At 48.7% G+C, this 24,701-nt stretch overlaps 1 protein-coding gene across 6 annotated transcripts in view; it reads right to left on the reverse strand.

Moving 5' to 3' along the window:
• Positions 1-13,930: 13,930 nt before the first annotated feature.
• Positions 13,931-24,701, reverse strand: part of Ksr1 (kinase suppressor of ras 1) — a 145,642-nt gene continuing 134,871 nt past the window's right edge. For 3 of the 6 annotated variants that reach the window (XM_048794446.1, XM_015501152.2, XM_015501147.2), the window contains 3 exons: positions 20,724-20,857; positions 18,697-18,777; positions 13,931-16,821 (listed from right to left, as the gene is read on the reverse strand). In XM_048794446.1, the coding sequence (XP_048650403.1) occupies positions 16,743-16,821; positions 18,697-18,777; positions 20,724-20,857 (294 nt within the window). In that variant the 3' untranslated portion in view covers positions 13,931-16,742. Of the gene's footprint in view, positions 18,117-18,696; positions 18,778-20,723; positions 20,858-24,701 lie in introns of all 6 variants that reach the window. The other 3 variants (XM_048794459.1, XM_048794453.1, XM_048794435.1) reach the window with 2 other exon arrangements.

The raw sequence follows: 24,701 nt of genomic DNA on the forward strand, positions 1-24,701 counted from the left end.
GACACCGTCTATCACCAACCACAGACTAAGCCATAAGAAGTCCCTGGGGCTGGGTGCCTTGTGGCCCCAGCCTGTAATCCCAGCTACTCAAGAGGCTGAGGCAGGAGGATCAAAGCTTGAGGCCAGCCTCAGCATTTTAGCAATACCCTGTGTAAAAATAAAAGTTGTTTTTGTTTTTTTTTTTTTTTAAAAAAGGTTGGGATGTAGCTCAGAGGCAGAGCATACCTGGGTTGAATCCCTGTACCACCAATAAAAAAAAGAATTCCTCAAATCCTCCTGCAGCCTGGATGGACCCCTTTCCAGCATCCAGACGGTCACCTCCCCCTGGGACTTCAGTGAAGAGTGTGGACATGCACTGCAGAGAACCTCCTCCAGCTTCAGGCTCTTCCCACTGCCTCTCTGAAGAACAGAATTCCTGGGTTTCCGCTCCCCAGCCCTGAGGCTCCTTTCTCCTCATTTCCTCTTGGCAAGGCCCACACGGGGTCACTTACGGGGAAATCAAAAGTCCGCCCGGCTTTCTGGGAGTGACTCCGGGTCACCCAGAGGAGTCAACTCCAGGTAGTCCTGTTCTTCCTGCACCTTGACAGCTGTGAGTCACTCTGTCCCACCCCCAAAATCAGAGACCCAACTGAGAATGGGAGGGAGGAGGAGGAGGGAGGACCCTTGGCTCTGAGGAAAAAGGAGCAGGACCCCTTAAGAGGCAGAGCAGAGACTGTGGCGAGGGCAGGGTCCAGGGCTGTCCCCGCTGGCCTCCTCGCCCTTCCCCCTCCACCCTTCCCCCTCCCTCCAGCTTAATTGCCATCAGCCAGGCCCAGCAGATCAACAGTTCTTGGCCAGGAGGGCAGAGACTGATGTCCTCAGAGCTCGGGGCCCCTCCTGCGGGCATCAGCTATTTTCTGGGAACAGGGAGGGATGGATATGAGCAGATCAGACCCCAGCTGGGCACCAAGTCTCCAGTGAGCCCTCCTGCAAATCTGCCAGCTGGGAATCGGGAAGACCCTCTAGCCTGGCAGGGCTCAAAGAGGAACAAGCTAAGAATCGCCCATGACGTGGTGCCCTGGGGGGCAGGGCTGGGAATCTGCCTTTTCAACCAACATCCCATAGAGACCCAGGTTTGGGGGCCCCAAAGATGACAAATTTGGGGTGCATCTTAAAGAAAAAGAGTCTTAGTTTACAAAAATAGATGGCCACAGGGACATGTGGCTGGGGACTCTCTTGGGGCCACACAAGTGGGAGTCCCCATACCCACTCACAGGCCTTCCTGTAACAGTGGCCCACCTTATGCTTCATGTTCCTTTCTCTTCCTCTGCCTGCTCCTCCCTTTCTTCCCCATTTTAGGTGGATTTATCTGTCCCTAAGTGCACACCCCCCCGCCCCCCAATAGGAACAAGGAATCCAGACTCTGGGGATGGCAGCAGATCTCAGAAATGACTGTCTCCCAAGTGATCAAGCGAATCACAGCTCCAGCAGAGAACACATGGAAGGTAGCCTTTGAGTCACCTCTTTAAAAACCCCCTGTTCCTGCAGATGGGCAGAGTCCCAGCCTTTGGGACAGGAGTCCCCTGTGCTTCTCCTTTGCTAGTAAATTAATAAAGCTTTTTTTTCCTTTTTCTCAAAACCGTGTCCTCATTATTGGAGTGGCATGGGGACAAGGACTCAGCTTTCAGCAACATCCCCCAGAAGTCCTCCTTAGGGCCCAGGGGGATTCTAATGCAAGAGGAAAGCAAAACTCCCTCGAGGAAACAGCTACTGTGCTCTGGCCACTCACTGGGCGCACCCTTGGGGGCCAGGCTCTGAGCTCTGCTCTGAGGACTGGAGATCAAGCTGATGTTCTTGCCCTCCAGAGGGCTGTGAGCCATGAGGGTTGGTGGTTATGCAAATTAGGTTCTATTATGCAAAGTGGGGAAGAGGGGGTTGTGGCGGCTGGGTGAACACAGGAAAGCTAATTCACACTCCAAGCCTCCCTTTCCCCATCTGTGAAATGGAGCTACTGACAGGCTTACTTTGTAAGGTCGCTGTGAGCAGGAAATGAGCTAATGCTTGTCAAGCACGAAGAAGCTGGTGGAATGGTGGTCTGAGCACTCCCTAGATGATGTCTACCTTCCTGTTTTAGCATGGAGGGTGAGGCCGGGATGGAGCTGAGAAGAGGGGGCTTTGGCTAGGACAGCCATGGATGAGGGATCAGACACAGAACAGGCAGATCTGGTGAGGCGGGGGGGGGGGGCATGCACGTGTGTCTCTGTGTGTCCAGTTCAGTGGGACTGCAGAGCAGAGGTCTCGATGTAACAGGGATTCACTTGAGCTTTGACTGTATCCTTTGTCACTTGGAAACTTATGCATTTTTTTCTTTTTCCCAAACTTCTTCTCCGTGATTTTCTCCTCCCTGATCTTCTGTCTCTCCTCCCTAGTCTCATTTTTTTCCTGAATCACCTCTCTAAAAGCCCCCTGTTCTGTGGCTGGGCAGAATCCCAGCCTTTGGGACAGGAGTCCCCTGTGTTTCTCCTTTGCCTACAAAGCAATAAACCTTTTCATTTGTTCTCAAAACCGTGTTCTCATTACGGGATTGGCATCAGGGACAAGGACCGAGCTTTCAGCTTGGGGGAGGTGCTTGGCCAGACGGTGCTGGAGAGCCCGGGGCCCCCAATCTGGAAGCCCTCTGCACCAGGCCAAGCAGCTAACATCTTCTCCTGAGCACGGAGAGTAGTCAGAGGCATGAGGTCACATGCTTTGTGTTTTAGAAGGATTCTTCAAGGGGCAAAAAAGAGGACAGACTGGAAAAGTTGAGCTGAGAAGCAGAGGGCTGGGAGGTGGGAACTCAGCTTGACCTGGGTGGTGACGTGGGGATAGTGAGGTTGGGTAACTGGCCACTAGTGTTATGGGAAGAGCTCTTAAACAAATTTTTATCATTCGTGATAAAGAACTGCACTAGAGCCAGCCAAGCTCATTTGACTTGGCCGAGACAGCAGGTGGTCTGATGTGCAACCAGGTCCCAGCAGACACCCATCTGTGGCAGCCACACGGGGGACACCGCAGGCCCATCTCTAAGCATCTCAAGCATCTCTAAGTTAATCCCTTCTCATTGGCCAGTCCCATCGGCCCTTTCTCCGTGTGCAAGTGGTTCTGAAATAGCTGAAATTAAACACAGGGAGCAGGGTGAGGTGGGACCTGTCCAGATGGCACCCATGTGTGGCTAGGGCAGACCCCATGGGGCTATTTGGGTCAAATCACTTTAAACATTTTTGTTTGTTTGTTTTAATGAAGAAAGACACATGAAATGGAAATAAAAGAGTGATTGCATGCACTCTTTGAAAAAGAAATGTTCAGAGATAGGTGCGGTGTGCATACCTGTGATCCTGGTGACTCAGGAGGCTGAGGATAGAGGATGGCACATTCAAGGCCAGCCTCAGCAACTTAGCGAGACCCTGTCTCAAAAAAATAAAAAGTGTCAGGGATGTAGCTCAGTGGTAAAGCATCCCAGGGTTCAATCTCCAGTACCACCAACAATAATTAAAATAAAAATAGTTGAAAATATAATCTTCACAGAATTATTACAGGAGTCTGGCATTTTGTTCAAAGTATGAAATAAATGTTTTAAAGTACAGATTAATTAAAAAAAACAGATTAAATAATAGCATTGGTGGTACACAGAATGGGAAGATTTAGAAATGTAATACATGATTGAAATACTAAAACCACGAGTTTAGGAAATCTGCCTTGTTTCAGTTTTCAGATGGGGACACTGATGGGGACACCGAGGCACAGAAAGAGGAAGTGACTTTCTCAAGATTGGACAATTCATGATCAGTTTTGGCAGCCGTTAACAGAAAAACATCCAATATGGAGATTGAGTTTTTCTCTCCAATGAAAAAGGCTGGATATCAGTAATTTACGACTGGGGAAGCGGCTTCACTACCACTCAGGACTCCAGCTCCTTTTAATTGCATCTGAACGGTCCTGAGTGTGTTACCTCATGAACTACAGTGGCTGCTGCAGTCTGAGTGAGCCATCACATCCACATTCCAGGCAACAGAAAGGAGCATGAAGGGAGAAGCCAAGGGCACTCCTCTCAGATCAGTCAGCTCCCCCTCTCCCACTTCCCGGAGGCCCCAAGCACTTCTATCTCACTCCATTTCTAGAACTTAGTCATGTGACTACTCATATTGGCAAGGGAGACTGAAAAACAGTCTATTCGTTGGGTCTGTTGCCACTCTAAACAAAATGGGGGTTCTGTTAGGGGCATTTCTAGGTTTTGTGGGTCCCCAAATTTTTATAATTTGGGTGACCCTCTTTAGAAAAACAAATGTACAAAATGGTGAATGCAAAACCAGATACTAAAGTGAATATTTATTTGAATAAGCAAAGAAATAAAAAGTTGACCATACCCCAAGTGTCCTACAATCCAGAAAAAAACATGTTTTTTTTCATGAATTGCTCAATACCACTTTTTGAGCTGCATACTCTGACTGCTTATTCAGGTGATGGAGATCAGACCTCTTCTCTGGAGAGAAAATAGATCCTTTTTTGGGTGCTGGGTGCCGTGGGACACCTTCCTTCATGATGTCAATCATCTTTGATTCTGGACCCAGGTGAACTGGCACTATGGACTGGAGGCGTGTCCAGTAGGGGGTCCTAAGCCTACAGCTGGGGATAACTGGATTACTCTTAGAAGTGGCTGTGAACCCCACAAACATATCCCACTACATTCTAAGAGAGGTACCTCCAACTCAACTCCCCCTTGACCCCCACCAAAAAAAACCACTGGGGGGGGGCTCACACACCAAGTGACTGGGGCAGAAATGCGTGATGGGGGGGGTACTAGTGGGGAGACAGCAGAGCTCTTTTAGCTCATTCAGAGAGCTTGTGAGGGTGTGAACCCACTAAGGCGCCCTGAGGGAAGATTCATCAACTTTCAGAGGAACTCACCTCTGGGTTCAGTTCCCACCTAAGCCACAAAGAATCTGTCACAGCTGATGGCAGCTGGTGTTGTTTGCCCAAGGAGGTCACGCCTGCCCTGGGAGGCCACTCCTCCCTCCTTGTCACCGGTCCATTAGCTAATGCTCTTCTGTGTTCCTGCTCTCAGGGAGCAAAGATCCTCTGCTCCATAAACACTCCCCAGGAAAGGGCATCCATTCCGCTCTGCTGGGCCCTGGGCACCGGGGATTCTGCAGCTGGTGCTTCTGTTAGGGCTCCAGCCTCCCCACCGGCTGAGCAAGGGACAAACCTAGGAAGCAGAGGAGCACCCAGGCCCATGCAGGGCAGAACCTGGAGCACCAGGAGCAACCCAGCTCCCCGTGTCCTCCGACCAGCAGCACCCTCGGCTTTGGTCAGAGAAGAGGCCGCCTGTGGCAATTGCCTGAGCAACCGGCAACCTGCTACCCAGCTGCTGAGCCTCTCTCCTGGGGAGTGTTCAAGTAGCTGCTGTCTTGATTATTGTTTTTTTTTTTTTTTTTTTTTTTTGTACCAGGGATTGAACCCAGAGGCACTTAACCACTGAGCCCCATCCCTGATACCAGGGCTGTCTGCAGAGAAGGGACTCCAGAGCTGGGTGTCCCAGGAAGTGGGAATGACCTGCCCCTTTTATACATTTTAGAGTTGCTTTGTTCTCATGCTTTCCTCCTCCCCCCATCCAGGGTACATTTGTGATAAGCCACCCAAAAGGTGGGCAAGGACCCGAAAGGTGGAATGATCCCGGGCTGGAAAGGAAGGGAGGGGCCCAGGAGACCTTCATTCATTAACAGCCCCTGGTCACCTGAAGGCTGGTCACCTTGGCAACAGTGGGGGCGGGGCGTCCTGAAGGTATTAGCATTTCATTTCCTCCTGAATCAACCCCCATCTTTCTGACTCTATCCTTTATGACCTGTACTGACTGTAGTTTTTTGTCCCCCGGCCTCATCCCCAGCATCGCCCCCCCCCCCTTTATTGGGGAGTGGGAAGTACCAAGGATTGAACTCAGGGGCACTTGGCCACTGAACCACATCCCCAGCCCTATTTTGTATCTTATTTAGAGACAGAGTCTCACTGAGTTGCTTAGTGCCTCGTCATTGCTGAGGCTGGCTTTGAACTCCTGATCCTCCTGCCTCAGCCTCCAGAGCTGCTGGAATTACAGGCCTGTGCCACCCTGCCTGGCACATTTTTGTCCAAATTTGTTATTGTTAAGATACAAATAATCCAAATGCATTCTGTCATGTATAACTAATTAGAACAAATAAAAAAGATACAAATAATATAAAAGTTACTGTCAGGTTGATGGAGGTGGCTCAGGAATAAAGCACCAAGCAACCCACGCGTGAAAGAACCACCAATCAGGCACTGATGGAGCTGCCTGTCAATCAGCAGGGTCTCCTGGCCAATCCTGGATCTTAGCCAGCAACCCCGGACCAACCCCAGTAGGACAAGGGACTCTAAAAACCCCTTTTCCTGTCCCAAGCCCTCCCTTCCTGCCCTAAGCCCAATAAAATTCCAGTCCAGTCCAGCCCTGGTGCGCTTCTCCTTGGACCCACTCTGCTGGTCTAAGGGTCCTGCCTGGGAGTGAAATCTCAATAAAGCCTGGTTCAGTGGCCTTTTAAAATCTGCCTCTTTTGGTCACTGTTGCCTGACCTTACATCTGATGCCTAAATCCTGGAGGGCTTTTCGGGCCTCTTCCATACCTTCCATCTGGGGATTGAGATCCACCCTCCCCACTTCAAACGAACCAGGAAATTCCTAACTGCTCCTTCCCTCTCCCTTCATCCGGGCCGACAGGAGTGGGGTAAGTGCCCTCGTTTCCCCTGACCTTCCAGCCCCTCTTAATCCCCAGGGGTCTATCCATAAGTCACGCGCCCGTGTGCCATAGACCCCTGCCCGCCCCGGGAACTGTGAGACGGCCCAGTCCTGTGTGAGCCATTCCGATCCCTTTGGGCCCCTGGTGGGGTAGGGACACCTCAACCCACGCCTGGCCCTTATCCGATCCTTGGATGAGTGCGATCAGAACTTGGGCATGATGCCTTTTTCTGCTCCCACCCACCCCCGAGGGTGCCGGAAGGTCATGGGAAGCACCAAGTCCTCCTTAGACCTCCAAACTCTCTTGGGTGTCTATATTCAAATTTTGCCAGGTTAGGACTCACTCCAGATCTATGCTGCCGTAAGTGCCTGGTCTTTTACTCCACTGTGGCCTGGCCCCAGTGTGACTTAGACAATGGGTCACAATGGCCCCCCAGGAGGAACTTTTGATTTTTAAAGCCTCACTGAAATTGGACAATTTCTGTCGCCGGAAAGGGAAGTGGGCAGGGAAGTGGGCAGAAACGTTCAGGCTTTTTGAGGTCTGCTCCGTCCTCCCCTCTGCTCTAGGTAAACTGCTCAAGTTCTCCTTCCTAGGGAACCCCTTCCCATTGTTCTACTTCTCCTTCCTCATTCTCAGATCCACCTGAGCTGCTCTCAGCCCCACCCTCCCGTCTTCCCCCTCCCTACCCAGGCCAATCCTCTCCCTCCTCCCCTGCCCCTCCTCCTGCTACCACAGCCCCTCCTCCCCTGCTCCAGGACTCTCCCCCTCCTCTCCCTCCTCCTCTCCTGCAGCCATGACTCCTCCGCCCACCTCTTCTACTGAGAAACCCTCCCCCCCGCCCACTCACTCCTCTCTTCTCCTGTCAGTGGCCACACTGGGTCCCACCAGACCCTCTTACCAGCTAACCCAAAGCTCCTTTGTCCTCTCAGGGAAGTGGATGATGGCCGAAGGGATCGTCCGAATATACATCCCATTCTAACTTCAAGATCTTTCCCAGATTGAAAAGCGCCTTGGGTCCTTCTCTGCTGACTCTTCAACTTCTATTAAGGAATTCCAATACCTCTCCCAGACTTATGAACTTCACCTGGCCTGATGTCTATGTCGTTCTGTCCTCCACCCTTACCCCTGATGAGCAAGCCCGCATCCAGCAGGCCGCACAAGATCATGCTGATCAAATTTGTCTAACAGATATGACTCTCCCCATAGGTGAAGCCGCCGTTCCCCTAACTGATCCCAACTGGGACTATCAAGATGGCCAACAAGGTCACGGTCACTGCACTCACATGGTCCAATATCTTATAGCAGGCGGTTTCCAATAAGGTGGTTAACTTTAATAAGCTGAGAGAAATCACCCAGGAACCAGAGAAGAATCCAGCCTTATTTCTCAACAGCCTTACAGAGGCCCTCGCCAAACATACTAAGCTGGATCCTGAGTCTCCCTCCGGGGCGACAGTGTTAGCAACCCATTTCATCATTCAATTGGTCCCTGATATTGGAAAAAGCTCAAATGAGCTGAGGAGGGCCCTCAGACTCCTCCTATCTGAGATCTGATGAAAATAACCCTTTTTTGTAACCCATCAGGGAATTTCCTCTGCTGCTACATTTCCTCTGGTTTAGCACCCTGTGACTAGATCGTTCAAATTTCTTCCCCAACCTTTGCTCCTCCAGGTTTTTTTTCTGGTGCAATGGTACCGATACCAAAAAAAAAAAAAAAAAAAAAATCCCAGCCTCAACATTTACGTTTTGTGTTCCTTCCAACGTGGTCCCTCAATTAACTCTGTACAGTGAGGCTGAATTAACATGGCTTGTTACTACCTCCCTTCCCAGGAAAAGAAGGGCCGTCTTTCTACCAGTAGAAGTTGGACTCTCCCTGGCCTCCTCCCTTACTGCCTCTGGACTCGGGGCAGGAGGACTTGGTTATGCAGTAACTAGTACTCAGAAGCTTGAACAACAACTTCGGGAAGCGGTAGAGGCATTGGCTGCCTCTCTTGCTTCCCTACAAAGGCAAGTAACATCTATTGCCCAAGTTTCATTACAGAACCCTCGAGCCCTAGACCTCCTGAGAGCAGACAAAGGAGGAACACATCTATTCCTGAAAGAAGAATGCTGCTATTATATCAATGAAACTGGATTGGTCAAAAAGAATGTTGACACCCTCCATTGATTGGGTGAAAGGCTTAAATAGCAACAATCAAATGACCCTTGGCCAGGCTAGCTAAACTAACCCTCATCACATGGCTGACTCCCGTTCTCATTCCTATATTAGTCATAGGGCTTCTATGAATGATCACTCCCTGCCTCCTCAGGTTTACCCGAAAGTGCATGGGTGAAATTGCCAGAGTGACCTACAACCAGATGCTCCTACACCCCTACAGTCGCCTACCCACCAAACTGACACCCAAACCACCCTCCTCCTCCCAGTGCCCCTAGCAGCAGGAAGTAGCCAGATGAAAGTCACTGCCCTATATCACCAAAAAGGCCGAGATGTTAGGTCGATGGAGGTGGCTCAGGAACAAAGCACCAAGCAACCCGCATACGAAAGAAACACCAATCAGGCACTGATGGAACTGCCTGTCAATCAGCGGGGTCTCCTGGCCAATCCTGGATCTTAGCCAGCTATCCCCAACCAACCCCCGTAGGATAAGGGACTCTAAAAACCCCTTTTCCTGTCCCAAGCCCTCCTTTCTTCCCTAAGCCCAATAAAATTCCAGTCCTGTCCAGCTCCGGAACACTTCTTCGTGGACCCACTCTGCTGGTGTAAGGGTNTATATATACACACACACACACACACACACACATACACACACACACTTTTCCTTTTTCCTTTAAAAGTATCATCTTGTCTCAACCTCCCCAGATCTGCCCATTAGCCATTATGGCATGCATATCCTGGATTCTAATTCCCTGTTCCTCCAGAAAGTCTCCCTGTTAGGTAGGTTGACAGCCCCCACAGTGCAACTGTGATGCTAAAGGAGAGGAAATTCCCTCCCTTCTGGGGTGCATGCCTGTAATCCCAGTGGCTTGGGAGGCTGAGGCAGGAGGATCATGAGTTCAAAGCCAGCCTCAGCAATGGTATGCACTACGCAACTCAGTGAGACCCTGTCTCTAAATAATACACAAAATAGGGCTGGGGGTGTGGCTCAGTGGACAAGTGTCCCTGAGTTCAATCCCTGGTACACACCCTCACCCCCCCAAAAAAAATTCACTTGGCCATGCATGTTGGGGCTTCTTTGTGGGGTCTCTATTCTGGCCCATTGGCTTACATGTTTGTCTTTGTGCCAGTACCATGCTGTGCTAACTATTGTAACTTTTTGTAGGTTGAGCATCCCTAATCTGAAAATCTGAAATCTTCCAAAGATTGTTGAGTGCTTTTGTGATGCCACAAATGAAAAAATCTACACCACAAAACTTTGTTTCATGCATAAAATTATTGTGTAAATTGACCTTTAGGCTATGTGTTCATACATGGTGCATATGAGACATAAATGAAGTTCTTGTTCGGACCTGGGTCCCATCTCTGAGATATTTCATTGCGCATAAGCAAGTATTCCAAAATCCAGAACCATCTGAAATCTATAGTATTTTTGGTTCCAAGTATTTTGGATAAGGGATAAGGAGCCTGACATAAATTTTGAAATGAGGAAATACAAGTTCTTCAGCTTTGTTTTTTCTTTCTACCTCACTCCCCAAGATTGTTTGGGCTGTGGAGTCCCTTAAGATCACATCTGGGGCTGGGGATATAGCTTAGTTAGTAGAGTGCTTGCCTCAAATACACAAGGCCCTGGGTTCAATCCCCAGCATCATAAATTGAAAAAAACAAAAAAAACCAAAACACATCTGAATCACACTAGTGACATCTTAATATTGTCTTTCCAGTCAATAGACATTAGATGTGTTCCCATTTATTTATATCCTTTTAACTTCTTTCAGCAATGTTTGTAGTTTTAATTGTATAAGTCTTTTACCTTCTTCTTTTTTATTTGTTTTAGTTGTAAGTGGACACAATAACCTTTATTTTATTTTTATGTGGTGCTAAGAATTGAACCCAGTGCCTCACGCATGCTAGGCAAGCACTCTACCGCTGAGCCACAACTGCAGCCCCCTTTTTACCTTCTTAATTCCTAAGTATTTATTTTTTTTTGATGCTATTGTAAATGGAATCATATTTTTGTAATTTCCTATTCAGGTTGTTCATTGTTAGTATATAAAAATGCAGTCCAGGGCTAGGTTGTATCTCAGTGGTAGAGCACTCATCTAGCATGGGCAAGGCCCTGTGTTCGATCCTTAGCACCACATAAAAATAAATAAATTAAAGATACTGTGTCCAACTACAACTAAAAAATAAATATTAAAAAAATGCAGTCCATTTTTGTTTGTTGCTACCTTGAAAAAATTTATTTATTAGTGCTACCAACTTTTTTCAAATGGAATTTTTAGGATTTTCTACATATATCATAGTATCTATAACCAGAGTTAATTTTACTGCTCTCCCCCCCATTTTGGATGCCTTTTCTTTTTCTTGCCTAATTGCTTTGGCAAGAACTCCCAGCAGCTGAATAGAAGTGTTGGAAATGTGCACCCTTTTCACTTTCTGATCTTATAGGAACAGCTTTTAGTTATTAACCAGTGAGGATGTCGTCTGTTTTTTGTTGTTGTTGTTGTTGTTTTGTTATGTTTTGTGGTGCTGGGGATTAAACCCAGGGCCTTGTGCATGCGAGGCAAGCACCCAGCCCTTTTTCTGTGGGTTTCTGTATATGACTTCATTATGTTGAAGTTGTTTCCTTTTATTCTTAGTTTATTTCTATTGTAAAAAGGTTTTGAAATTTGCCAAATGCTCTTTTTCTGTGATAAGATGATCATGTGTTTTTTTCTTTCATTCTGTTAGTGTGGTATGTTATACTGACCAATTTTTTTTTGGTTGAGCCACCCCTGGATTCCAGAAATAAACCCCATGTGGTCATGGTGACTCATCTTTTAGCATGCTAAATTTGGCTTGTTAGTATTTTGAGGATTTTTGTGTCAATTTTCATAAAGAATACTGGACTATTCTTTTTTTTTTTTTTTTGGTATGGGCTTTATATGAGAGCAATGGTAGCATTACAAAATATGTTATTATTTTCTACTCTTCAGTTTAAAAAAAAACAAAAACTGAGAAGCATAGGCATTAGCCTTTTAAATGTTTGGAAGAATTCACAGGCTAATATATCAGGTCCAAAACTTTTACCTGGAGATTTTTTTTTAATATTTATTTTTTAGTTGTAGTTGGACACAATACCTTTTTTAAATTTATTTTTATATGGTGCTGAATCAAGCCCAGGGTCTTGCACGTTCTAGGTGAACACTCTACAGCTGAGCCACGACCCCTGCCCTATCTGGAGATTTTTGATTACTGATTTCATCTCCTAACTAGTTATAGTTCTATCATATGTATATTTCTTTGTGACTTACATCTTCATAGGTTTTGTCTTTCTAGGAATTTGTCCAATTCGTCTATTATCTAATTCATTGACATACAATTGCTCATAATACTGCCTCATATTCCTTTTTATTTCTGTAGAATCTGTAGTCTCCACATTTATTACTAATTTTAGTCTTCTCCCTCCTGCCCCCACCAGCGTAAAGGATTAACACTTTGGTTGATCTTTTCAAAGAACCAACTTTTGGTTTCATTGATGTTCTCTAACATTTTTCTATTCTCTAATATCTCTGTTCTAATCTTTATTTCCTTTCCCTAATTTTGACCCAGTTTCTTTTTTCTGGTTCCTTAATTTGTAAAGTTAGGTTGCTTTAAGTGTTTATGGCTATAAATTTCCCTCTTACCACTATTTTTGTGCATCATATCAATTTTGGTATGTTTGTATTAATTTTCATTCATCTCCAAGTATTTTCTAATTTCCCTTGTGATTTCTTCCTTGATCCATTGGTTAAGAGTGTGTTTTCGGGGCTTAGCAGTAGAGTACTCACCTAGCATGTGTAGGGTCCTGGGTTCGATCCTCAGCACCACATAAAAAAAAGTAAAATAAAGATATTGTGTCCAACTACAACTAAAAAATAAATATTAAAAAGGGCATGTTCTTTAATTTTTCACAAGTCTGTGAATTTTCCAGTCTTATGTTATCGATTTCTCACTTTATACCATGTTGTCAAGTAAAAGACTTTGTTAACTTTTTAAATCTATTGAGACTTAATTTTGTGGTCTATCCTACGATCTGTCCTGGAAAACATTCGCATCTCCACCCCATCTCCTTCCCTCTCTCTCCATCCCTTAGCACTATCTTTTAATTTTTTTTTTTTTAGTTGTAGATGGACACAATATCTTTATTGTATTTATTTATTTTTGTATGTGGTGCTAGGATCGAACCCAGTGCCTCACACATGCGAGGCGAGCGCTCAGCCACTGAGCTACAACCCCAGCCCAGCATTATCTTTTGAACACCTTAGGAGCTCAATAAATATCTGGCTAGTAAATTCCCTGACTTCAGATAAGAAGGAGGTCAAAGCCGAGACTTGGACTGGCTGGCCCACAGCTGTGTGATCTCAGGTGACTACCTTACCTTCTTTTACCTGTTTGCCCAGCGGAAATATCACAATGCCTACTTGAAGGCACTGTCATGAGGATTAGATTAAGGGATAACTACGCTCAGTGAACAACTCCCCAGCTCAGAGTGGGGGCCCCACATATGATGGTTCCTCCACTCCTCTACCCGTTCTCCTTGAGCCAAGCTTCCAAGCACCTCTCTGAACACAAAGGCTGCTGCCCTCATCCAAGGCTTCTATAAGGCAAAGGGCACCTAAGCCCCGGGGAGACGTACCAGGTCCAGGTTGCTTGAGAGCTTCTTCACTGTAGGGTTGGGTGATTCTCCTTGTGCATCAGGGACCTCAACACCTCCCTCTCCAGAGACACCTGCCCTTGAGGTCCAAGCATAAAGGAGCTCCTTGATGTGTGAGGTGTTTAAACACCCCTGACCCTTCCATTCCTGTCACCCTATGCCATCATACGAGAGGTCCCCAACTCTCATCTGGAACTGATGAAAGCGCACAGGAGCCCCAGGATTCCTTGTATAACTTTACTCACAAACTGCAAATCTGTAGGCCTGGCTCAGCACGGAGGGTGTGTTCTTACCAGTGGCAAAACAAAAACAGGAAAAATCAAAACGTGGAGACAGCACATTTGTTAATACTAACCATTTTAATTTAAATTAATAGCATTTCTGGAAGACAAACGCAATTGATAGGAAAATATAAAAACTTTTACTGTACAAATTTTACATCACATTCAAAAAAAAAAAAAAGTAAAATGTGTGCCTCGTGGCCATGGAAGACGCCAGGTGCATACATACTGATGACATCCTGAGCAACGCTGTGTCCCCAAGTCATTCCACAACAACAGCCTGAGAGGGCTTTTCACTCCCTTCAGGGACCACAGGAAGAAATGCCAGGAGATGGCACAGGGTGTTTTGATTTGGTGACATGGAGAGGTCAACTTTGCTACATGCTGCTCAGGACTAGCCAGGATTCAAGCTTTGAGTCACAAAGAAACCCAGGGAGATTAGAGACTGGTGGTTAAAGGCCTCAGAGGCGAGGCTGGGAACTAGGGGTGTCTGGAAGGGCCAAAGTTTCTTGGGCTCCATTCTTAGACCCCAGTGGGGACCTCTGCAGCCCCAGGGAGCCCTCGGCCTTCTCCATCCCTTTCACAGTGGGCCATGAGCACTGAATTCACAGTATCTGTCATCCTTCATGCGTTTCCAGGGCAGACGGGGAGGGCACACAGAAGGGTGAGCTCGTCTTCCTAACCTCAATTCACAGTCACTTAAATAATAAAAGGGAGAAGGGGGACCATTGTGGAGGATTTTCCTAAATGACAGGCAGTGCAGAGGGGGCTGGCAGAGAGCCAGAGGCTGTCCAGGCCTTGGTGGGGAAGGGGAGGGCCCCCGGCACCTTAGCCCTACCATCAGGGCCAAGAGGCTTCTGGGTTCCTGGTGGATACCAGGCTCCCGGAAGATGTTCAGTTCCTTAAGACAGGGACTGTGGCTGTTCCTACCTCTGGGTCCCCAGCACTTGCACAAGTCCACGAAGGAGCCCCCTGAACCTTGACATTCACGAGACAAAGGGAGATTGATTTTCTGAGGGCGATGGGGAGGAGCTAAGCCCGACACACCCAGCTGCCCACCAGCCCTTGGCAGCACAGGGTTAGGGGGGTCTACAGTCCCCTCTGGGGTGCTGTAGGTATGCTGCAGCCACAGAGGCAGCGGCCACATGGCTTTGAAGTAGGGAAGTCACAGGGAGGCAGACACAATGACAGGGCTGACCCCAACTGGCCTACAGTTCCTCCTTCTCCTGCCCAGAATGACCAAAAAAGGTAAGGATGTCACAGTCCCACCGTACCCTGCACCGCTGTACTGTCACATACCCGCAAAGAGGGTGGAGCGGAGGGCCTGGAGAGAGGGAGGCAGTTTCCCAGCTTCTGGAGCAGAGTGGCCTGTCCTATATGACATTAGGACCTGACTCTGGTGCTAGGGAAGGCTCTGAAGACTGGGCGCTCTGCTAGGTGCCTCCATCTGAGCTCAGAGCTTAGCACAGGTTCCAGGCCTCAATCCCGTCGCATCTCCACTCCATCTCCCTCCGTCTCTCCTTTGTCTGTGCAGCCCCCTGTGACCGAACCTCCACTTAACGGCCTCTTTGCCATTGAGCATTTTTCTTTGTGACAGTTTTACAGAGAACAGGTGGGGGTCAATCACATCAAAGGCATTCCCAAATCCAGTCCCTCCACCCCTCCGCCGCTGGTTTGAATGGACACAAGCAAAAGGCCTGATGTTGCCAGAGAGGGTTCTGCAGATGTGGGGGCTTCCTGGGGGTCTAACTGGAAAGGCTGGACCACCTCATGCCCCCGTCTCAGCTCTGAGCATGGAGAGAGGAGTCGGGGATGGGTGAAGGGGTTTCAATAGGGTTGGGGAGGTGGAAGAGGCAGGCAGTTCTGAAACCTTCTAGTAAAACAGATGGGACGGGTTTCTAAAGTGCCAGGGTCACCCTGTGGCCAGAAAGCGGGGCTCAGGCCCCCGCTGGCTGTCTCTTTCCCCCTCCCTTTACCATATTCCTTGTTCTGACTCACCAACTCCCCGTGACATGTGCAGCTACCAGGCTGGCCCTAGCCCTGGGGTCAGATGTCAGTCACACATTCGGATATGTCTAAAAACACAAGTGCTTGTCTGGGGACTTCAAGAAACACATTTCCACAGTGTGTGGACAGTTCTTCTCCACGAAGCAGAAACCCTGGCTAGGAACCACCCAGATGCTGTTTGGATTCTGCCTTTACTTTTGCAAAAGAAACACCCTGGATTAGAGGGAGTCACAGGGTCTATCCAAATTCTTCAGGGAATCCTGACACTTGTAAATCCAGCTTGGTTCCCAGCCAGGGTTTCCTCTGCAAAATGAGGAAGGGATAATGTCCCTTTGATAGGACAAAGGGGGAATCCCAAATGGAGACTCCCTATGGATGGGTGTTAGGGCCAAGGCAGAGGCCAGGTCACGCCATGGGCCGCCTCCCGGAGAACAGCCATAATCACGTTGCTTTTCTTCTTCTGGCCCAGCCCTGGGCCCCTCACTGTTACAAGTCCTCCAGAAGGGACAGCCACTTCCGCCACCCCAAGGTGCCAGCGCCCCTACACATGGACTGTTTATTATTACCTATTGTAAAACATCAAGTCCGCTCCGCAGAGACGTATGTGTAAACATTCGCTGTCAGTCAGACAGATCTGGTTGTTGGTGGCGTCATCTCAAATGGCAGGTGTGTGGCTCCATCTCCAGGACCCACGCGTCTTGGTGACGAACAGTCTGAATGGAGGACTTGTGTTCCTCGTGTGCAGCGCTGGGCAGGTGGAGTGTTTTAATTTTTAATTATTTATTTCTGTCGTGGTGGTTGTTGGTGTTTTAGAAACACATTTGCAAAAGAAAGAAATGGGTGGTCGAAAAACCGCACGGCCGGCTACATCTTTGGATTACTGGACTCCAGGGCGCCCAAGCCGAACCTTTCAAAGCGGGGTACAACTTTGCTGCTGTTAATGCTGCGAAGAGGAACAAAAACACGGGTTACGGCCTGCTGGTCTTGTCCAACATTGGGGTGGTTAAGGAACAGGTTAGTTCCAGAAGCTTAGCAGAGGACCCAGCCCCCACCAAGGAGTGACAATGACTTCTCAGCCCATAGCCTTGGCAGAGCTGCCCCTGGTCCCCCAAGTCCTGGGCCTCGGCCACACTTCCCTCCTGGGGGTAGTGACGTGGTTCATGCACCTCTGACTCCCTGGTACCTGGGGTGCACTGTAACCACTGTGGGCTCATTCGAACAGCTCCTCACTGGCTTCCCGAGAACACCCTTGATCCACGCAGAATTGGGAAAGAAGAGAGACCTAAGCCCCAGCACCAGGAGTGAAACACAAGCTCCTTCTACAAATGGTGACCAAATGTTGGGTCCACTAGGGCCACCTGGGAGGCAGACTGAGGTGAAGGCTCCCAGAGGCCCATTCCAGAGATCCAAAATGAGCCGCCTTGCACAGAGGGTGGGGGCCATCTGCATTCAGTGAGCAGCACAGTGGCCCGTCTTCCCCACCCCGACGAATGCTGACTTGGGGTCCATCTATACAGCCCCCCGCAGATGTGAAGGGAGAAGAGTGGGGTTGGGCTGGGGAAGCAGCTTTGTTTCGGGTAGTGGAGTTGTTTGGAGACAGGCTCCGCTCTGCTTTAGGACAACGTTTCTGAGTGTGTTGCTGAGGACCCAGCCCTTCGGAGCAGGAGTCTGTCAAGGCAACAGGACTTTTGAGTGTCTACTGCCCCGAGTCTACAGAAGTCACAGGAACCCAGAGAGGACTCCTTGGCGCTGGTCTTAGGGCAGCTCTGAAGTCATTCCACTCCTTGTAGGACAGGATCCTCACGGGTTAGAAGCCAAGCACCCCGCCGCCCCTGTGCTCTGACCAGTCAGCAGGAGGCTCATTCAGGTGTTAGAAGAGAACAGGGCCACCCGACAGACAGAAGCAAGTCAGCCCTCTGAAGGACAAGAGGAGGAGTCATCACGTCCAAGAGAGCGGCTAGAAGCTGCTGGGCCGCCCCGAGGGGGGAGCCGGGTTAGTGAGATCCTCAATCCTCGCCAACAGTTACCCAGGCACACACAGGCCACGTGGAAAGGGAAGGGGGCTGGTTTTAAAAACAAACAGAGCCAAGTCTGGAGAGAGAAGTTGGAGCAGCAGAGATGGTATCCCCTGGGTTAGTGCCCGCTGGGCGTTTTGAGTGTTAGCAGAAGTGTCGCAGAGCCCAGCGGTCGATTAGGAGGAAGGAAGCCCTGGGCATGCAAGTCAGCCAGGCCTACAACCTAGAGGACAGAGAAGAGGGAGAGCAGGTCAGAACCAGAGCCCACAGGGAGCTGACCCCCAGGGCAGCTGGACAGGGGATCCTCCTCCCTGCAGTGAAAGGGACCCCTCTAACTCCATCCCTCAGGCCGGCAGCAGGGCAAGCCTGGAAGGGACCCTGGCCACAAGGAGCCTTTCCTCAACTGTCCCAGGGCCCGGTCCCAGGCCAGGTCCATAGAGGCTTCTTAGCCCTTGACTATCAAAACTGACACCTTGGCATTGACCACTTCCACTCACTGGATTCCCTTTTGTTGACCTCTGGCCAGAGGAGGGGCCCTGGGAGCTGAGGTCAATGATCCAAGCTCTCTCCCACCCAGGGACAGGCCATGTGCAGTGGGGCTCTCTCTTCCACTGGGAGAAACAAGTCTGCAGGGCCCTGGATGGAGGCCATTTCAGCTGCGGGATGTCACTTTGGATTATGGGGACACAACGACACGGTTAGGAGAAGCCTAGATGCAGAAGGCCGGATGCAGAGACAGGAAGAAGGGGTACAAAGGGGCAGCCACACACAGGCGGGGACCGAGAGAAACGATAGCAACACACTATTCCTCCAGAACTGGACAGGAGTTCTTAAAGTCAGGGTGGCCGTAACGTCCTTTCCCGTAGTAGCGGCTCCGCCAGCGGCTGGGAGTGCCCACGGCCATTCACCAGGAGTGGGGAGAGCGCGGTCCAGCCCAGCACGGATGGCAGACAGGAGGAGGAGTCAGGATGGCAGGACAGAGGGAGAGGCCAGGACCGGCCAGCACATCCGCCACCCCCCCAAAATAAAAAAGCAACATGGCCAATGGGAAAGAAGAGAGAGAATGAGAATTAGAGGCTGTGCGTGCAGAGTGGACGTGGTGAACAGGAAGCTCGGACAGCTCATTGGGGAGCTGGACCTGCCCTTCCGAGGGCTGGAATTCATAGCTTTGGGCAAGTTAAGTTTCCCCCTTTGTGATTCAGTTTCCCATCTGTGATATGAAAAGGGGGAGCGATCTGCTTTTCAGGGAATAAGAACCACCCCCTGAATGCCAGTGCCCACCTAGTTAGCCTTCTGTGCCATGGAGGAGAAAGCCAGGGCCCGGGCTGGGCAGAGAGGCCCCAGGTCTGAAGGAGCGGATCAGAGCTCAACCCTGCCTGCAGCTTCTCCAGGGACTAGGTGGAGGCAGGGGCTGGGGGCCAGGGCAGCCTTGACAGGGGGGTTAGCCACCAGGTTCTTGCCCTCTACTCCCCATCTAGGGTGGCTCCCATCTATTATTTATTTATTTATTTATTTTATGTTTGTTTGGGTTTTTTGGTACCAGGGATTGAACTCAGAGGCACTCAGCCACTGAGCCACATCCCCAGCCCTATTTTGTATTTTATTTAGAGACAGGGCCTCACAGAGTTGCTTAGCACCTCGCTTTTGCTGAGGCTGGCTTTGAACCTGCAATTATGTGTTTTAAATATTGGGGCTCTGTGGAAGGGTTCACTTTTAGCAAGTGTCCTTGGCCTTAAAAAGGTCTAAAGCTATTCATCTCAATCCAGGGGCCCATCCTGGGTGTCAACTATGGCCTGCCACCTGTTTCTATATAATCCACCCACCAAGGAAGATTTTGATTTTTCTAATGGTTGGTTGAAGGGGAAAAAAAAAGAATATTTCACAGTGTATGAAAATGACATAAACTCAGATTTCCATGATCAAGAGAGGCTGGCCCACAGCTAGCTGGCTGGCCTCAGTCTTGACCGTGGGGGGTCCTGCCCTAGAGTCGTGGTGACAGAGATGCTCTGCATACTGTGAATGCCAATGTCAGGTCAGAATCTGAACTTCCTTCTTGGCCTGCAGAGTCTAAAATATTGACCAGATGACTTCTCTCAGCAAAAGTTTGTGCCCCCTGGATCTTACCCAGCCTCCACTTTTTATAGTTGTGGAAAATGAGGCCCAGAATTCAGGCCCCAGATCCCCACAACAAAGGTCGTGGCAGGGCAGAGGTCTTTTTTTGAGTGTCCTGGGCAAGGCCACCAGAGAGAGAGAGAGAAGGAAGGGAACAAAACAGAATGCAAGAGAGGTGATGGTGGCCTCCCTGCCCTGCAGGGACTACCTCCAGGCCCAGGGTACAAAGGTCCTGTGATTACATAAAGAGGGGAAGGGCGTCAGGCACCCAGGTACCACACAAGGATGGGACACAAGGTTGAGTGACGTGGGGCCAGTTTTTGATACTCAACACCTCTGATTTGAGCACCAGGTCTGAGTCACGCCATTCTAAGGATCCTGGCTCTGCTTGTTGTGGGGTTACTCAGCACCCACGTGGCTCTGACTTCCTCTGACTTCCAACCCACCCTCCTGCCCCTCCCAGGGCAGAGCCTTCTCTCCTGGCCTCACCTGGTCACAGTGGTATGTGGATGTTCGAGGGTGTGAACTGGGGGAGTTTGCCTGTCAAAGGGAGTCTTCAACATAAACTTGGTTAAAGGAAACCCTGGCATCCCTGGGGCGAATGTGCTCTATGTACCTCTCCCAGAGCAGGGGGTTGGGCCCAGCAGAAAGTGCCTGCTGGGACCCCAGGTGAGGCCTGGGGCCTGCTGGCAGGTCTGGCTCGGTGAGGGGTACTTACTCAGCAGACTTCCAGAAGTGCCCAGGGTGGGAGAGCCTGCGGTTCAGCTTGGGCAGCTTCTCCAGCATGTCCATCAGCAGGCTGAAGCTGGGTCTCTCCTGCAGGTCGAATGCCCAGCAGGCAGACAGGATCTCCTGCAAACGGAGCTGCCCTCAGTGCTGTGTGAGCTGGTGGGAGGGGAAGGGGCGTGGCCAGGGCCCTCCCCCAAGGGACCCTCCGATGCTCTCAAGCACCTAGCTGGTATCCTCCCGCCCCCAAAACCCTGTGACATGGAGTGCTGAGAAATAACCGTATTTCAGAAGAGCTCTCAGGCTTCCAGTTTAAAATGAAATGCATGAACTTGCCAGCTCCCTCCTCCCTGAAATAACAGGGGAACAGATGGGTGGTGGGAAAGAGAAGTGGCAGGGTCAGGGGCTGGTTCTTGGAAGATGGAAATTGGAAGGCACAGCACTCACAGGTGACACGGAAGGAGCTTGGAATATTGTGCAGGGTGGGCTGCAATGGAGGCAACCAAGGCAGGAGCCTCGGCGTCCCCAGAACAGAGGCTGGAGTGACAAGAAGGCCTAATACACATGTGGCAGCTGAGAGCCAGCAGAGGAAAGCCCTTCTCACTGTGGCATTTGGATCCATGCATGCACACAGCACACCCACAGCCTTGTGATTCAGGAGATGCCCCTGTGGGACAATAGGCCCGCGCAAGTGCAGGACACAGACACTCAACATAGCAACACAGGCTGTCAGCACCAGCAGGAGTGTGATCCAAAACATAGCGGACCCCATGGGGGTGCTTCCAGAGAAAGACCTGAGACAATCAGAACAAAACCCTGCCTTCCAGAAGTGTACGTGTAAGGAAGGTCCTCTACCCATTTACAAATATCAGGAAGAAAAGAAGTTCACAGAATTAGCCAAAGGGGAAGGAAGGGAAGGGAGGGGAATGGGAATGGGAAAGACCGTAGAATGACCTGGACATCACTTTCCTCTGTTCATATATGAACACACGACCAGTGAAACTCCACATCACGGACAACCACAAGATGGGATCCTAATTAGAATAAGTCCTACTCCATGTATGTATCCTATGTCAAAATGCTACTGTCAAGCATATCTTAACAAGAACAACAACTAAAATGATTAGGGCATAATAAAAATAAAAGTGCTTAAAAGCACAAACATCATTTCTGAACCCCAACAGGAACAGTGCTAGAAAATAAAAAAATAAAATAAAATAAAAATAAAGCAAGAAAATCCCCTAGGCTGTGGACACTTTCAGATAGGAAGGGACCAAAAGTATGAAAGGATAGAGACTCACTGAGAAGGACCGAATTCCACCCAATGGGAATTTCCACCAGAGAAAACAAACAATAGGGCAGGAAGTTATCAAAGAAAAACATAAAATTTCCCAGAAACATTCAAAGGAAACAGGAATCTTCAGCTGAAAAGGTCCAACAGAAAAATCTCCCTTAAAAAAATTTTATGAAATGCTTCAATAGCAAGGATACACAAAAGATCCTAGATGCTTCTGGAAAGAACAAGACACAGCATCTCTAAAAGGTTTTGAATCAGCCCAACAGCAGATTTCTCAATAATGCACTGGGTGTGAGTAGACAGCAGAGCCAAATGTTTGTGTTCTGAGGGAAAATGATTGTGAACCTGGAATTCTCCTCATGGCGTGCAGAGAAAATAAGGACCTTTTTAGGCACGCAAGGATTTAAAGATGTGGCAGTGTCTTTCGGTTTCACTCTCATTTTGCTGGAGGAAAAATGAAGGAGGAAAGTTATGAGAGATGAAGAATTGTGCAAGTGACCCAGGAATGAATTACAAACAACAACAATAACAAACCCAGAAGGACCATGGGGGTGTAGCAAGCCTGAAATTCCATCGATTTAAATCATCAGAAACAATCATCAGAAAAGTATGGGGTAGGGGTGGGAGGGAAGGGAGGGGGCAGGGGGTTAGAAATGATGGTGGAATGCGATGGACATTATTATCCAAAGTACATGTATGAAGACACGAATGGGTGTAAGTATACTTTGTGTACAACCAGAGATATGAAAAATTGTGCTCTATATGTGTAGTAAGAATTGCAATGCATTCTGCTGTCATATATAAATTTAAAAAATTAATTAAAAAAAGAGAAGTATGGTACAGAGGCCATTCAATAAATAATAAAGGCAGAAGGAATACAAAGACCTTAGGAGCCGGGTGTGGTGGCACACACCAGTAATCCCAGTGGCTCGGGAGGCTGAGGCAGGAGGATCATGAGTTCAAATCCAGCCTCAGCAAAAGTGAGGCACTAAGCAACTCAGTGAGACCCTGTCTCTAAATCAAATACAAAATAGGGCTGGGGATGTGGCTCAGTGGCCGAGTGCCCCTGAGTTCAACCCTGGTACCCCACCCCTCAAAAAGAAACCCCTCAGGAATATGGTAAAACTGTTCTTTCAACAAAAAAAAAGAAGCTGGGCCCGGTGGTGCCTTTAGTCTCAGCTACTCAGCAGGAGAAGGCAGGAGGATCACTCAATCCCAGAAGTTTGAGGTCAGCCTGGACTACACAGGGAATCCTCATTGGAGAAGGTAAAAAAGCAATTAGAAACTACAGGAGGGGCTGGGGTTGTGGCTCAGTGGTAGAGAGCTTGTCTAGTACATGTGAGGCACTGAGTTTGGTCCTCAGCACCACATAACAAAAATAAAGGTATTTTGTCAATCTTCAACTACAAAAAAGAAAAAAGAGGGGCTGGGGCCGTAGCTCAGTGGTAGAGCACTTGCGGAGTATGCGTGAGGTACTGAGTTCGATACTCAACACCACATAAAAATAAACAAATAAAATAAAGGCATTCTGTCCATTTGCAACTACAAAAAAAAAAAAAACTTAAAAAAAAAGAAACTTTAGGAAAAACCTAAAATTTCACAGGAAAGTCATGATCCAAATGTGAAGCTAATAAAATTGGGAGCCTTTGAGAATCGATGGAGCACAAGAGTTAGGCCCACAAAGAAGAAAATGTAATCCCAATGTGCCACCCACCTGGCTTTAATTCCCCACCTTTTTTTTTTTGGTACTGAGCCTTGAACCCAGGTGGACTCTACCACTGAGTTACAGTCCCAGTCCTTTTAATTTTTTATTTTGGGACAGGATCTTGCTAAATTGCTAAGCCTGGTCTGGAACTTGCGATCCTCCTTTCTCAGCCTCCGGAATAGCTGGGAACACAGGCATGCGCCACTGCACCTGGCTTCAATCTATATTCTTAAAAAGCTTCTACACTCTGGTCTAAAAGAAACCCTTCCAATTAATCCAGGCATCTGAAAATGCTCATCTAAAATGACATTACATTTGATCTACTTTGTTCTACTGGAGTGTCTTCTGTCATCAGATTCAAGTGCAAAATATTTGGACAGGATTGCTTCTCCAGGAAGGACCCTGGCTGCTCACCAACAGTACCAATCCCTCATCACTAAAAGAAAGCCTTCCGATTAGTTCAGGTCACTGGCTGTGCTCCAGAATTATCTGAGGAGCTTTTCTAAAAAATAAAAATAAATTAACTATGACTTTAGTCTCATCCCAGGCTGATTAAATCCGTATTCCTGTCGGGGAGGCCCTGACCCTTGTGTATTTACAAAGCTGCCAGATGATTCTGACTTGTAGCTGAGCCCTGCCTGCCTCTCCTGTGGCCCCCATCCAGCTCTGACACTCTGCTCCAAGGTGCTAAGTGTGCAGAAGGGGAACCCAAGTGGTCGCCAGGAGAACTTGATAAAATTTTTTTTCCCCCCAGATATAACATTCACACACTCTGGTTTACACAAGGACGTCCTTCTGAATATTACCATAAAGGTCAAATTAGAAATAACCTCGACAGGCAGTGACAGAGGCAGTGACATGGTGGTGCAGCCAGAGGCCACACAGACAATAGGATTTGCTAATGATTTGAGATAATGAGCAAAATAAAATGTCATGTGGAAGACACGTCGTGAGCTGACAGCAGCTGC

This window comes from Marmota marmota, unplaced genomic scaffold (assembly GCF_001458135.2).
Source record: "Marmota marmota marmota unplaced genomic scaffold, marMar, whole genome shotgun sequence".
Classification (NCBI taxonomy): Eukaryota; Metazoa; Chordata; class Mammalia; order Rodentia; family Sciuridae; genus Marmota; species Marmota marmota.